We start from the raw sequence: 13,454 nt of genomic DNA on the forward strand, positions 1-13,454 counted from the left end.
ACTTCTTCAGCAAGGCAATTTACTTCTATAGATGGATGCATCTCACTGATGGAGCAATGACAAGTGCACGCCTGGACAAGGAGGGGCAATGGTTCTTATTCCTGAGGCAGGTAGTCCCTACTGCTGTGTCATTCCCCTGTTAGCTAGGGTTAGACTGCACTTTCTAGGCTAATTCTGGTTGGCTATTTAAAAAAGAGCAGGGATACCAGCCAGAGTGGTGGAGTGGGTAGTTTGGTGGGAAGGACAGTTATAGGACAGGTCAGAGCAGGTGACCATAGGTGACTCAGGTCAAAGCAGGTGACCAGGGCAGGTGACCGAAGCAGATGACCAGAGCAGATAACCAGGATGAGTCACGATGGAGCAGGGGATTGGGGAAACAGATGGGAACTGCTGATGAGAACTGGTGGATAAGGTTGTTTACTGAAACCATAAGGATGTTAAACTTTAAAATGGAGAATTAAAGAATAAGAGAGCTGAGCATACTGACATACTGATTCTTTGAAAAGAAACTTGGAGTTCACGATATCTAACATAGCTTTCAGAAAGTTATGAGAACTAAATGTTCCATCTCTTGGTATAGTCCACATTAGTTCGTTCTGTTCTCATCCTTTGCAGTCTGCACTGTCTTCTTGCCTGTCTCCCTGTTTCCGTGTCTTCACTCTGACAGCTCTGCAAGATGCCACAGCAAAAGATGTAGGTTTGAATCACAGCTCTGTCATTAAGCAACTAATTCATTTAAATTTATTGGACATGCAGTGGCATCACTATGAGATGAGAAAAAATGTTTGTGAATGTTACATTAAATCGCTTTGAAACCAAATGCTGTGCAATATTAAGATGTTATTATCATTGGATATTTTATGTTGTTATTATTTTGCTACATGTTAGTGCAGGAAGCTAACAGAAGCTGGCAGGAAAATACGCTTATTCCTCAATCTACCATTATCACCTGTCTTTCTGCTTCACTTGAGGTAAACCTTATTGCCTTGAGCAACTTTTGACATTTTGTTTCGCTCTTTTTTTTTTCACTTTTTTGCCTACATACTTATTTCCGTCCAAAAGATTTGTCTCATTCTTCTGCCTGTCTAAATGGACTAGACCCAGTCTAGTCTGTGTTTCCATAAAGACTTTTGTTGGTGGTCCTTGTCTGAATGTCTGCCATGCCAATCATTTTCTCTTGTATTTATTGTTTACTTTTTTCTTGTTAGCTTTTCCATGCATTCCTGTTACTTCCCTGTTACTAATTATAATGAGATTATAATTAGTTTGAAACATGAGGCTTTTTGATGCATATTGTAAAGCCAGGTTGCATGCTTTGACTGTGGTAGGCAGTCAATACATGCATTGATTTAAGCATTTTGGGGGGGGGGCGGGAATTAGCCGCAAGATAGTGACCAAAGTACGCTATTGATATTGACCCACAGATCTTTATATCACTTTAAATTACTCCTATAACCAGTGCTGATACCCTTTCTAAATTGGAGTTAAACATTTGCAGAGCATTTTGCATATTTGAATTGTTGAATTTTCCTCTGTGAATCTGTAGACCTAAAGGAAAAGCTATTTTTTAATTACTCGAATACACTAATCAGATGAAAATTACAGTAATGACACATAGCTTCAATTTTTTAGAAAATTATTTGCCCCCTGTAAAAAGGATTTTAACTCTACTCACTCACCAGTACAATAAATTTTTATTGAGAACTTACTATATACCATGCACCATGCTAAGTGTTGGGGATATCAATGAAACAACACAGACATTAATCTTTGCCCTAGTGTGCTCAATAATCTGGTAGTATGATAGACATTAAATAAATAACTCCACCAATAATTATGTATATGTATTTGGAAAAAGCTGCAAAGAAAAGAGTGGTGTGACATGAGAGTGGAAATTATTCTGTGGGGATTCATTGGGGAAGTGACATTTAAGCAATCAGTGAGAGTAAAATCTCTCTGTATTGAGAAATAGAGTGGCGGATGTGAACATTGGCTTAAACAGCTCAGTTTGACAAAAATTGTAATGAACCTCAGGAAAAATGTATTTTATACCTTGATGTAAACACTTAAATTTGTTTTCTCTGTAGAGGTACATCTGTGCTTCAAAAGAATCTAAATTAAATGACAGTAGGTTTCCATGTGGTACAATTTCTCTGTAGTTCAGATGGGTTGCTGGATGGATAGGTGATTGGATGAGTGGTTAAATATATGATATGTATGTAAAGAAATACAAACATATTTACAAGAGGTATGTAACTCAGTTCCAGTAAACACAACTGCCAGTAAAATTAAGGAAATTTGTTAAATGAAAATTATTTTGGATTTTAGAGAAAAATCTAATGGCAACCAAACTAATTTAGTAATCAAGACCAAACATTTAAATGATAACCAAGAAGTAAACCAATTCAATATTGAAGTAGTTAAGGAAGAGAGCGATAGAAAATTGTTTTTATAAGATGCACATGGAAAGCATCTGATATGGTTTTGCTGTGTTTCCACCCAGATCTTACCTTGAACTGTAATAATCCCTCTGTGTTAAGGGCAGGGCCAGGTGGAGATAATTGAATCATGGAGGCGGTTTCCCCATACTGTTACGGATCTGTTTCTGTGAGCCTGAGGCTTGTCTTAAGCATGGACATGACTTTTCACATTGACTTTTTAAAGTGTTTTGTTGATATCTTTACAACCACAGGTTAAATATGAACACTAGTTGCTTTACAAATTGGATAAAATTAATCCAGAGACTTTGCCCCATAGCAACAGTTTTCCCAGGGTGTACTTTTTTCTTGCCATTATCTGAAACCTGAAGATACTCTTAGTGGGTCCTGAGCACGTGTTTGCCCCAGATCACTTATTGCAATATAGAAAATGTAAACATACAATCAGGGCAGTGTATTTGGTACTTTCTAATAATTGTAGACCAAAGTTATTTTGCTTTATTTTTGTTTGTTGACTAAAGCAAAACAATAAATAAGACATCCTCCAATCCCTAATTTATTCTTTCATTTATTTGATAAAGATTCCTAAAGCCATATGTGTATGATAGAATTAGACACACTAGAAAGATAATTTTTTCGTAATGATTATTAAGCCTGTGAGAGTTCACTGAGAAGTGGTATGAAATACAAGAATTTACATGAAGGAATAAAGCAGAAACTATAAACAAAACCTTTTAGTATTCTTTTATTATCAATACAAGGTGGTAGAAAAGAAATTTACATAAATATTTCAGGCTGAAGAGAACACAAGGGTAGGAAGTTTTGATTGGTTTTCAGAAAAACACCCCTCTGAGACGAATGGTTAAAATTCACTGCAGAGAGGTTTCAACAGAATGTCTTCTCTCATTACATTTTATATCCAAGATTCAACATATGTGATTAATCCAATTGTGATACTCATTTGATATACCATTGTCATTATCATTGTCACCTTGAGTGATATAGTTATATATATATATATTTTTTTAAGTCTTGAGTTGGTAATATATTTAGCAAATGTAAAATGTCCCTTGAGTCGTGATAGCATACTACACCTATGTTATTTACTTTGTCCCTATGAATAGCATATAATAATAACTAATATTTTTTGAGTACTTATTATGTCCCAGACACTGCTCAAAGAGTTTATGTGTATAAATGCATTTAGTCTTTCAACAGCCCTGTGAATTACTGTATAATCTTGATTTTATTGATGAAAATCTAGGGCACAGAGGAACTGCATATTTTTCTGGTACACAAGTTGGTACCAGAAGGCACTGAGATTGAAACTCAGCAAACTGACTGCAGAGCCCACACATTAACCTCTGTCTATCCTCTTCTGCCTTAGCTTTGTTTTGTGAAATGTTTGCAAACAATGTTTGCACTAAGCCACTCTTCACCTCATGGTTCCATTATGTTTAGGTGACTCTAACCATTCTTCATTAAGAAAAGAAAGCTTTTGAAATGAAGAGCCATTTGTTATCACTTTAAAATTACATGAATGTTATACATCCAAATATATGCATTATTAAAAGAACGAAGTTAGAGTACCTTTTACATTTTTCTAAAACAATTTATTTCTCCCTTTAAAATGTATTCCCTAAAGCACTTTTGTTTTTTTTATTCAGCTCCACGGTGAAAGTGTCATTGCTAGAGGCCACTTTCTAAATAGATTAGTTTTAATTCAGTAGTCACCTGCTCACATTTAAACTTTTAATTAATGGAAGGAAGGATAAAATATAAACTATCCCATTAAGATTTAATATTAAGGCTGGGCATGCTAGCCCAGGCCTGTAATCCCAGAACTTTGGGATGCTGATGTGGGTGAATCATGAAGTTTGGAGTTTGAGACCGGCCTAGCCAAGATAGGGAAACCTCATCTCTACTAAATATACAAAAATTATCTGGGCATGGTGGCAGGTGTCTGTAATCCCAGCTACTTGGGAGGCTAAGGCAGGAGAATCCCTTGAACCCAGGAGGCGTAGGTAGCAGTAAGCGGAGATCGTGCCACTCTAGCCTGGGTGACAGAGCAAGACTTCATCTCAAAAAAAAAAAAAGAAAGAAAAGATTTAATATTGAAAGATTCCTTGTACTATATGTTTTAATCGAACCAATCTTCCCATAATTTATGTATCTTTGGGCCAACAAATGACCTTCTTGACTTCTTAAAAATCACTACTCTCTAATTGTAAATTTAGTTAAGTAGTTATTTTGAAACCTCATCAAGTAAGACACAGTGTATAAGGTAATTCTTGCTTTTCACCAAGCTTTGGCTATAGAATTACAGGATTTCAGATGTCAAAGTTATGGAAGACCTTGCCAGGGAACAAAGGAGGATTCAATGCTGAATCCTCTCTGCAGATTCATTGCCAAGTGCTCTTCTGTTACCATCTGAAAAGGGTCAACCAAAGAATCCATCCCGATAACCCTGATGGTTAATAGATTCTTCAGTTGAACTAAAACCTACTTCTTTAGAAATTTCATTCTCTGTAATGCATTCAACAAGGGAAAAACAGTAACAATCTGAGGAATGTTGAAAACTTGAATTTTGGGTTGTCACTTGCTATTCATTATCTAGGTATTCTAGACCTGCAGGAGACGCTTAGATTTTACTCTTGCAGCATCCAAAAGTCTGCCATGATGTTATTTCCATGGAAAACAATGTTGATATGAAGTATAGGAACTATACCAACTCAGTGCCAAGGACATCTTGGAGATAACTTAGAATCATTGCAAGCTATAGCTCAAGACTTGATACAAAGTCCAAGCTTGAAGTGGAAAAGGGTCTTCTATAAATGTGTTGAGATAACACCAGTTTCAGAATACCTCCCAAGAGAGTACAGTTACCCTTACTAGGCATTTGCAGCTGCAGTGAATGAGAACAAGGTGAAGGCATAATGTTTACTCTGCTCATGCCATCTCCTCCAATAGCTCAAAGCTTCGGCTAAGTCTCTCTGTTTTTAGTCTAGGTTTGCTTAAGCCTCACTTTAGCATTACCATAATATGAATTAGAACATAAATGAATTCACTAGCTAAAACTGTTAAGGAATTGATAATTGCCAGTGATTCTTATTAGCAAAAAGAAATTTGCTGGAAGAAATTCAAATATTTGATGCAAAATTGTAATGTTAGAAATGATTCACAATGTTTAACTGGACTTGAGCTACTTACAAAAATTGGCCCCAAATTCTCTGGATACTAGTATGTAGGTATAACACATTAGGTGGGGATTATAAAATGGCAAACTATTTAAAATAGATACCCATACCCTCCTTGAGGACTTTGAAACAGACATAATACTTTACATTTCTCAGGGACAAAATATTTTATCTGATTGTTTATATTATCATGAATGTTAATCACATATATTATTTTATTTATTTTTCCTGCCCCATTCTTAGCAGTTGGATTATTTGATCTTTATACTTTAAAAATGACAGAACAGGCATTATTATTCCTATTTCACAAGTTTGGAAGGTAAAGCCTAAATAAGGAGAAATATTTACTGAAGGTCATATAGTTGCCATGTGACAGAACCAGTATCGTTTCCACTCCTCTCTAATTTATATTCTCTTACAATTTTAAAACAGTTTAGTCTTTGACGTGACACATTGCTTTTTACCTAAATTCTTTTGTTCTTTTCAGATTTCTGTTTATATTGTGTTAGGTTTTTAGTGTCCTGATTAGTTACATGTTTTGTGTTTCCTTCCTCTCTTTTTCCCTCTTCTCTTCCCATTTTCTGTTTTTATCCTTGGGTCTTTTCTTTAACCAACACAATTAAGCATCAGCCATATGCCAGATACAGTACATAACACTATAAAAGAATGAAAAGGGGTCTATGCCTCCCTTATCCCTTCTATCTTCATCCTTTCACTTACTTTACCCAAGATTCTATATATGAATAATAACCTGGTTAATAGTTTTCTAATCCTCTATTAAGAATGGAAACACATACAGAATTGACCCTGAAACAACACAGGGATTAGGTAGGGGTGCCAACCCCCGCTGCAGTCAAAACTCTGCATATAACTTTGATTCACCAAAAACTTAACTACTAATAACCTACTGTTGCCCAGAACCTTCCTGATAACACAGTCAGTTAACACATATTTTGTATGTTATATGTATTATATTCTGTATTCTTACTGTATGTAATACACAAAATCTAGAAAAAAATGTTCTGAAGGAAATCATAAGCAAGAGAAAATATATTTGCTATTCATTAAATGGAAGTGGATTATCATAAAAGTTTTCATCCTTGTCATCTTCATGTTGAGCAGGCTGAGGAAAAAGAAGAAGGGTTGGTCTTGCTGTCTCGTGGGTGGCAGAAGCAGAAGAAAATCTGTGTTTAAGTGGACTCGTGAGGTTCAAAACTGCGTTGCTTAATGGTACACATACATGCACAGATGCTCCTAATAATATTAGCTCATATTGTTTCACAGAAATATCTAGTGTCATCTCTACCCTTCATGTAGGTGAGATAATATGAATATTTTATTTAGGAGACTTGTAACAAAGTTAAGAGAAGGTATGTGGTGGCATATGCCTGTAGTCCCAGCTACCTGAGAGGCTGAAGTGGGAGGATCACTTGAACGCAGGAGTTCAAAGTTGTATTTAGCTATGATAGTGCCCTTGCATTCCAGCCTGAGCAACAGAGCATGACCCCATCTCTTGAAAAATAAGTAAAGAAAAACTTAGTAATTACATGGAACTTACTGAAAATTTGCCTGTGAAAGACCTTATGTTAGGTACTGGATCAAACAATATAAACTTTAACTTTCTCATACTGAAGAATATTATGGTCAAATTACCTAAAAATTTAAGACTTGTAATCTACCTTTATAAGTAACTTGAACACATAGTTTTCACTTAAGCTTATGATCTACAGAGTAATAGTGAGTTATGAGTGCAGTCCTTGCTCACCAAATAAATACTGTAACCATCATGAATTAGTACATTTCCCTTTAACTAAGTTATTAATCATATTTAAAAGAATCTTTTAAGACAGTTCATCTGGCAAGAACTAGGACATTGAAAAAAAGGAGGTGAGAGTTAGAAGACAAATTTTAAAATGGAAGGAATTATAGAGACTGTGTTCATATATGTTATATACTACAGAAAAGTATGCATATATGTGAATATACATATGTACATATTCATACTATCTTAAATGAAAATTTTATACCAAAAATGTAATCTTTTTGAGAAAATACGGATTTAAAAAGAAAACTAAGTAGCATGGCTCTCAGAATTTAAAAAACCCCTTGCATGCAGCATACGGCATAATCTTAAAATGCCGCTGTAGAACATTATGAGTTGCATGGGTCCTACTTCAGGAATCGTATCCACCAAGGCATTATGCCTCCTTTCGTGATGGTAGGACTTTGCCAAAAGAACACACGGATGCTAGTTTTTCTGTTAGGGCATCTGCGGATGGAAGAATTGGAAGGGAAAAACGTCCTGGGTCTATTATGCAATTTCTTTGTGTTTTGCTATTTCTGGATGGATTATGATTCTGGTATGCCCCCATTTGGTTCCTTCTCATCTTCTTTTCTCTTCTCTCCCTCTTTCCCATCTTCTGAAAGTGGAAGAGGATGGTCAATTAGAGATAAGGAGAGGAAGGTGTTAGCAAAAGGGAGAGAACAGGAATAAAATTTAAGTTATATTCCATTCTTTTGACCCCTTCTCCCCTGTCTTAAAATCCGAACGAGTGGTGTGAAGAATGCCTGAGGTATGTTGGAAGCATTACAGTTACAGGTTTTTCAGAAAAAGAACTCTGTATTCCTCTGGACACCCTCTTGAAAAGTGCTGAGCCCATGTATGGTTTGGTGAACTAATTAACACCACTCGTTTGCCATATTTTGATAGCTGGTCTTTAATTAGAAGCTTTCTTTTGATCTTTCTATTTTTGTCATTCATTGCTTTGTCCTTGTTTTACAGATTTGGATATGGTCAGGCAACTTAGTGCATGGCTTGATAAACAGAGCAGTGGATTAAGATAAAGATCCTATTCCTTGGATTTCACTCTGTACAGGGGACCAGTTGTGTTATAGAAATAATCAAAGTCCAGTCCCCCTTCCCCATTCACCAAATGGGAGCAGGCCCTTGATTACTATCTTTACATCTTTTTACAGTATACCTTTGAACACAGGGTTCTACAGGTACTATAAAAATGATTGGACTGCGTAACTTTAAGATGGTAATTTTGACATCAGAAAAAGAGCTGGCAGTCAGGCTTCCAGATTTGTGGATTTAGTGTTCTTTTCATTACACCAAATTTCCTTCCAGCTGTTCTTCATACCTGCAGGTACAAGAGAAGAGCATTTATTTCTGTGGTGTCTGGTGTGCTCTGAATGATGGTTAATAATGTAAAGCCTGCATGTATGTCACAGTCTCTCTGTTACAATTGTTAAGTGACAAGAGGTCATGTGGAATTGTCAGTAGAATAAAGGAGCTCCTTGGTGGTAGACTTCTGTTCTTTTTTTTTCAGACAAGGTCTCAGGAGGTGGTCTTGAGTGATTCTTGAAGTACAACTATTTGTATTATTTATATTGTACTGGAGATAAACGTCTTTCAAGTACTTCAGAGAAGAGCACGCTGTTAGGGCTCCAGTTGGGTTTTGTAATCCCAATGACAGTCGGAGGCAGGTGGCAGGGGCGGAGGATGTGGGAGGTGGAAGATGAAACGTTAACTGTGAATTTCGTGACTGCAGATATTTTGGACTGTTTTAGTTTTTTCTCTCTCTCTCATGTATTTCTGTGTTATATATTTATTTTACAAAAATATCAGAATTTTGAGTAACTTACTAAAGTAAGGTTATTCAAAAAGCATTTTTGCATAAATATGTTGCTAAAGAAAAAAGGACACATATTGGTGTAATTTCTTATTTTTTTCTAGGTCAAAAAAATCCTAAAATTTTTCAAATTTTTCAATTTTAGGATTTTTTTGACCTAGAAAAAACAAGAAAAAATTATATTTATAGCCTGTAGAATTACTGAGAATATTATTCATTGCATTAGTGATAAACTCTTTCATTGTTAACAATGAAGTTTGTTAACATCATTCAGGTCAGGAAGAGATTTTATAAATTATCTGTAAACCCACATAGTTAGATAACTGAGACCTAACTTAAAGACATTATGTACCTTAGTCTGGGGAATAATTAGTGACAGAATCCATTTTGGAGTCTGGCCTCCTAGCTTTCCAGTCCTGTGCTCTTCTTTAAAGAGATTAAACATGGAAGGAGAAAGAATTTGTGTCCAAAACTTGATAGACACTGAATGATTTATACTATTAGGATGAGTATATTATGTTGTACTAGAAGGATCAGGGACTTTAGACTCAGGCGAAAAGTGGGATTTGCTTCTTCCTAAGTGACTATGGGCAGATAAACTCTCTGTTCAATTATTTTCCAAATGTAAATAAGAACCAGTTTTGAGGAATATTGTGAAGATTTGTAATTATGTTTGTAAGGGGCCACACATAATGCCTTGCGTATATCAGATACTCAGTAAGTAAATGAAAATAAAATCTGAAAACTGTTTGCTTTATCAGTAGGTACCCAAGTCAATTGCGTCGAGCCAAGGTCGAATGAATAAATACTTTATCTCACTACCTACAAAACTGAACTTCTGTTTTATCTGTTGGATGAGCCTTACCCTTGCTTGTGAATTGCATCCTGTTTCACTCAAACATGTATTTTAGCAAAAGCTAAAATCTGTTTAATTATGAAATCCATGTTCAAAGTTAAATTATTATAACAGCTAGGACTAGAATTCATTCATTTATAATTTATGAGAGCAGGGAATGATGGAAAGGGAATGAATTTGGGGTCAGAAAAAGCTGAGTTTAAATAATGAGTGAGATCCGCTAGTTACTGGTTGCATGATCTTGAGCAAGTTTCTCCATTTCTCAACCACAACTCCTTTGTAACATAAGGGCCGTCACACCTGCTTCTCAGATTTGCTGGGCAGATTGTTATATAAAGCCTCTCTCTTTCCTCCGGGGCACTGTTAATTACAATATTTACTTTCCTTCCTCCTGCTACATCACCAACCTAAGGTTAATAAAAAGTGAGGGAATTTAGAGGAGAAATGTCTCTTCAAAAAGACAATTTAGAGCCTTAAAGATTCATTTGAAGATATGAGGATGCATTTCTGCTGTGAATATTCTGTGTTGCAAAATAGTAAAAACCTTTTACAGGAGCTAGAGCTCTGGAAGCACTTAGCAAAGATAGGAAATACTCCACCTTTCTCATACTGAAGATCAAAAGTATTGATGTGGTAGCTTGCCTTGATTTTTTTATTTTGCTTGTTTTTAATATCATGTAAATGTATCCTTATTGCATAAATGATAAAACAATGTAAAAGGGAATGGGTTTACAGAAATTTATGCAGGAGTTAGTATTCCAAAGGAAGAAGAGGATGACTACCTTTGTATCAGTATTGCCTACACTATCTACATTTCTTGTCCCCAGGGTGTCTGTGATTATATGTTCCCTGGAACCATGTTGGTCAGCCAGAAATAACAACTCAAAGCAAAGGCCTTACCATTCACAAGTCTGAATTAATTTAAATGCAGGCTGCTAAAAACATCAACATGTTGTTAGGGTACAACATGGTATATATATAATATCCACACCATGAAAACGATATATTCTCCCCATACTCTGTACTGTTCAAACTGACCTACAAGGTTGTATTAGTTCTGGGCCACATTTTAACAGAGACATTGCCAATCTGGCATGCATTCAGAATAGGTCAAACATGATGAGCTAAAGCATCAAGAAGCCATGTCATATTAAAGAGGGTGAAAGGGAATAAAAATAATTTGCTTGAGAAAGATTGTAAGGCAAATACCAAGATGTTTATCCAGCTTCTGAGCATATATTATGAGTAAAACAAAAAAAAGTAAAGAAATGATTAATTTTTCTATATTTTCAACCTCTTAATATAAACAAGAAGAGATCATTTGATATCATGTATAATCTGTTTGATACTGTCTTCTAATGTAATACTAATCATACCCTGAATAGATAATAAAAATGAAATCTTGCCAAAGCCCAAGAAGGTGTGCTTATCATATTGAATATTTAAAAGGCTATCATTCAGAAGCAGAATGACAGCCTTTTAAATATTCAATATGATACTCATAACAAAACCATGATCAGTGACTGGTAAAAGCAGGTTTAAACTCAACCTGAAAATTTCCTGCAACTTAAAATTATCTATTCATAAAATAGGTAACCCCATTAAAACAGGTGACTTTTCCTTTATTGAAAGTACTCACAGAGACATGAGGCATGCAGATTTGTTTTCTCAGAAATCAAGGATAGAGTCAGATGGAAGCACATTATTTTATGCAGGATTCAATCCAAACATTTTATTTTATTAAGTCAAGAAAGCAATCTACCATAGAGTTACTATAGTTAACAATAATAGATTATAATTTCAAATAGCTAGAAGGAGAATATTGAATGTTCCAAACACAAAGAAATGACAAATGTCTGAGATGGTATTTAATATATAGCTAATTACCCTGATCTGATTACTATGCATTATATGTATCAAAACATCACTATGTACCCCATGAGTATATACAATTATGTTAAATTTAAAAAATAAAATAAACATTAAAAATAAACCATTCTAACTTAAACTATTTTGTGCAACTATTGGGAGTTCTACTGGAAGAAGTTTTATTTTAAACAAATTAATTTAGTTAAAATATTTGAGGAGATTATTGTGTCAGACTTAGCTGTGCACTTTTATTAGTGTCATCAGATACCAAATTTGAGGACTAAAGTATTCTTGGCTGAAAGGGGAGCTTGATACAATTTCTTGTTACAGTTCCAACAGACATTGGATTAACTATTTTGTATAAATATTTTCCAATTTGTTATACAATTCCATATTAAGTATTCATATATTGTGTGGTTATACGTTACACTGACTAAGGCTTAAGTCTATAAGTTGTGTAAGCATTCTGAGATGTCTCAGGTATGAGCCTGGATGTTTTGGAACTTCAGTCAATTAACCGAATTTTCTTGATGAGCTAAAGCCATACATAGAAGCAGAAATATGGTCTGTGTATCTAACATCCTTTTTTGTTTTTTTTTAGCTGCAGTATTGAAGTATGAGAACAATGTTATGAATATCAGGCAGTTCAACTGTTCTCCTCATCCATACTGGCTTCCAAATTTCATGGATGTTTTTACTTGGTCCCTGCCATTTGTTGGGGAAAAAGGTATGTTGTGGAATCCTGAGATGTTCTTATTAAAATAGTGTAGAAGGAAGGAAAGGAGATTAAACATTTAGAAAGAGAAGAACTTTGGCCCAGCCAATAAAATTCATAAGTTGTACAATGAAACATGTGATTTGGAAGTGCAAGTGTGTCACGCTGTATCCTATTAACAGGACACAATGGGTGAATTAGGGGAAAGCAAAAAAAAAAAAACAGTAGAACTATGTAGTAAATTTATACCATCTTATTAGAATAATACATCTCTTTAAAAAATAATGGAAATACAACTTTACCTGGTAAAGTAGTATCTATCCTTTTTCCTTACCGCTTTGTACTATAATCCCAAAGGACTATTTTATTTTACAAATTATCTATCAAATTAAAAGATTAAGATAGCCATGCTTTCCTTACATTTCTGATGTTAGTAAATTATTGTACGATAGTGCTTAATGGCTACAATAGTATGAAGAACAACATTTACAACAACAACAAAGTAGTTCATCAAAAATGTAGTAGGCATTGGTGCATTATAAGGTACAGTACAGGAGACAAATTTACATTTTAAAAGTTCTTATTAACCTTCTTCCTCCCTTCCTTCTGCCCCCCTTCGTTTTGCTTTCGTATGTTGACCTAAACCTCAACAAAAATGTTGAGGAAATGCCTGCACCAATTGTTTTTCATTCAGGAGACCTATCAATAATTCACAGATTGATTCTCATGCATCTTTTCATCCTT

At 34.9% G+C, this 13,454-nt stretch overlaps 1 protein-coding gene across 4 annotated transcripts in view; it reads left to right on the forward strand.

Moving 5' to 3' along the window:
• Positions 1–13,454, forward strand: part of PPP3CA (protein phosphatase 3 catalytic subunit alpha) — a 314,986-nt gene that overhangs the window by 264,830 nt on the left and 36,702 nt on the right. For all 4 annotated transcript variants that reach the window (XM_035293239.3, XM_078366770.1, XM_002745548.6 and 1 more), the window contains exon 9: positions 12,597–12,722. In XM_035293239.3, coding sequence (XP_035149130.1) covers positions 12,597–12,722 — 126 coding nt within the window. The remainder of the gene's footprint in view (positions 1–12,596; positions 12,723–13,454) is intronic.

The sequence above is a fragment of the Callithrix jacchus genome, chromosome 3 (genome assembly GCF_049354715.1).
Source record: "Callithrix jacchus isolate 240 chromosome 3, calJac240_pri, whole genome shotgun sequence".
In the NCBI taxonomy this organism is placed as follows: domain Eukaryota; kingdom Metazoa; phylum Chordata; class Mammalia; order Primates; family Cebidae; genus Callithrix; species Callithrix jacchus.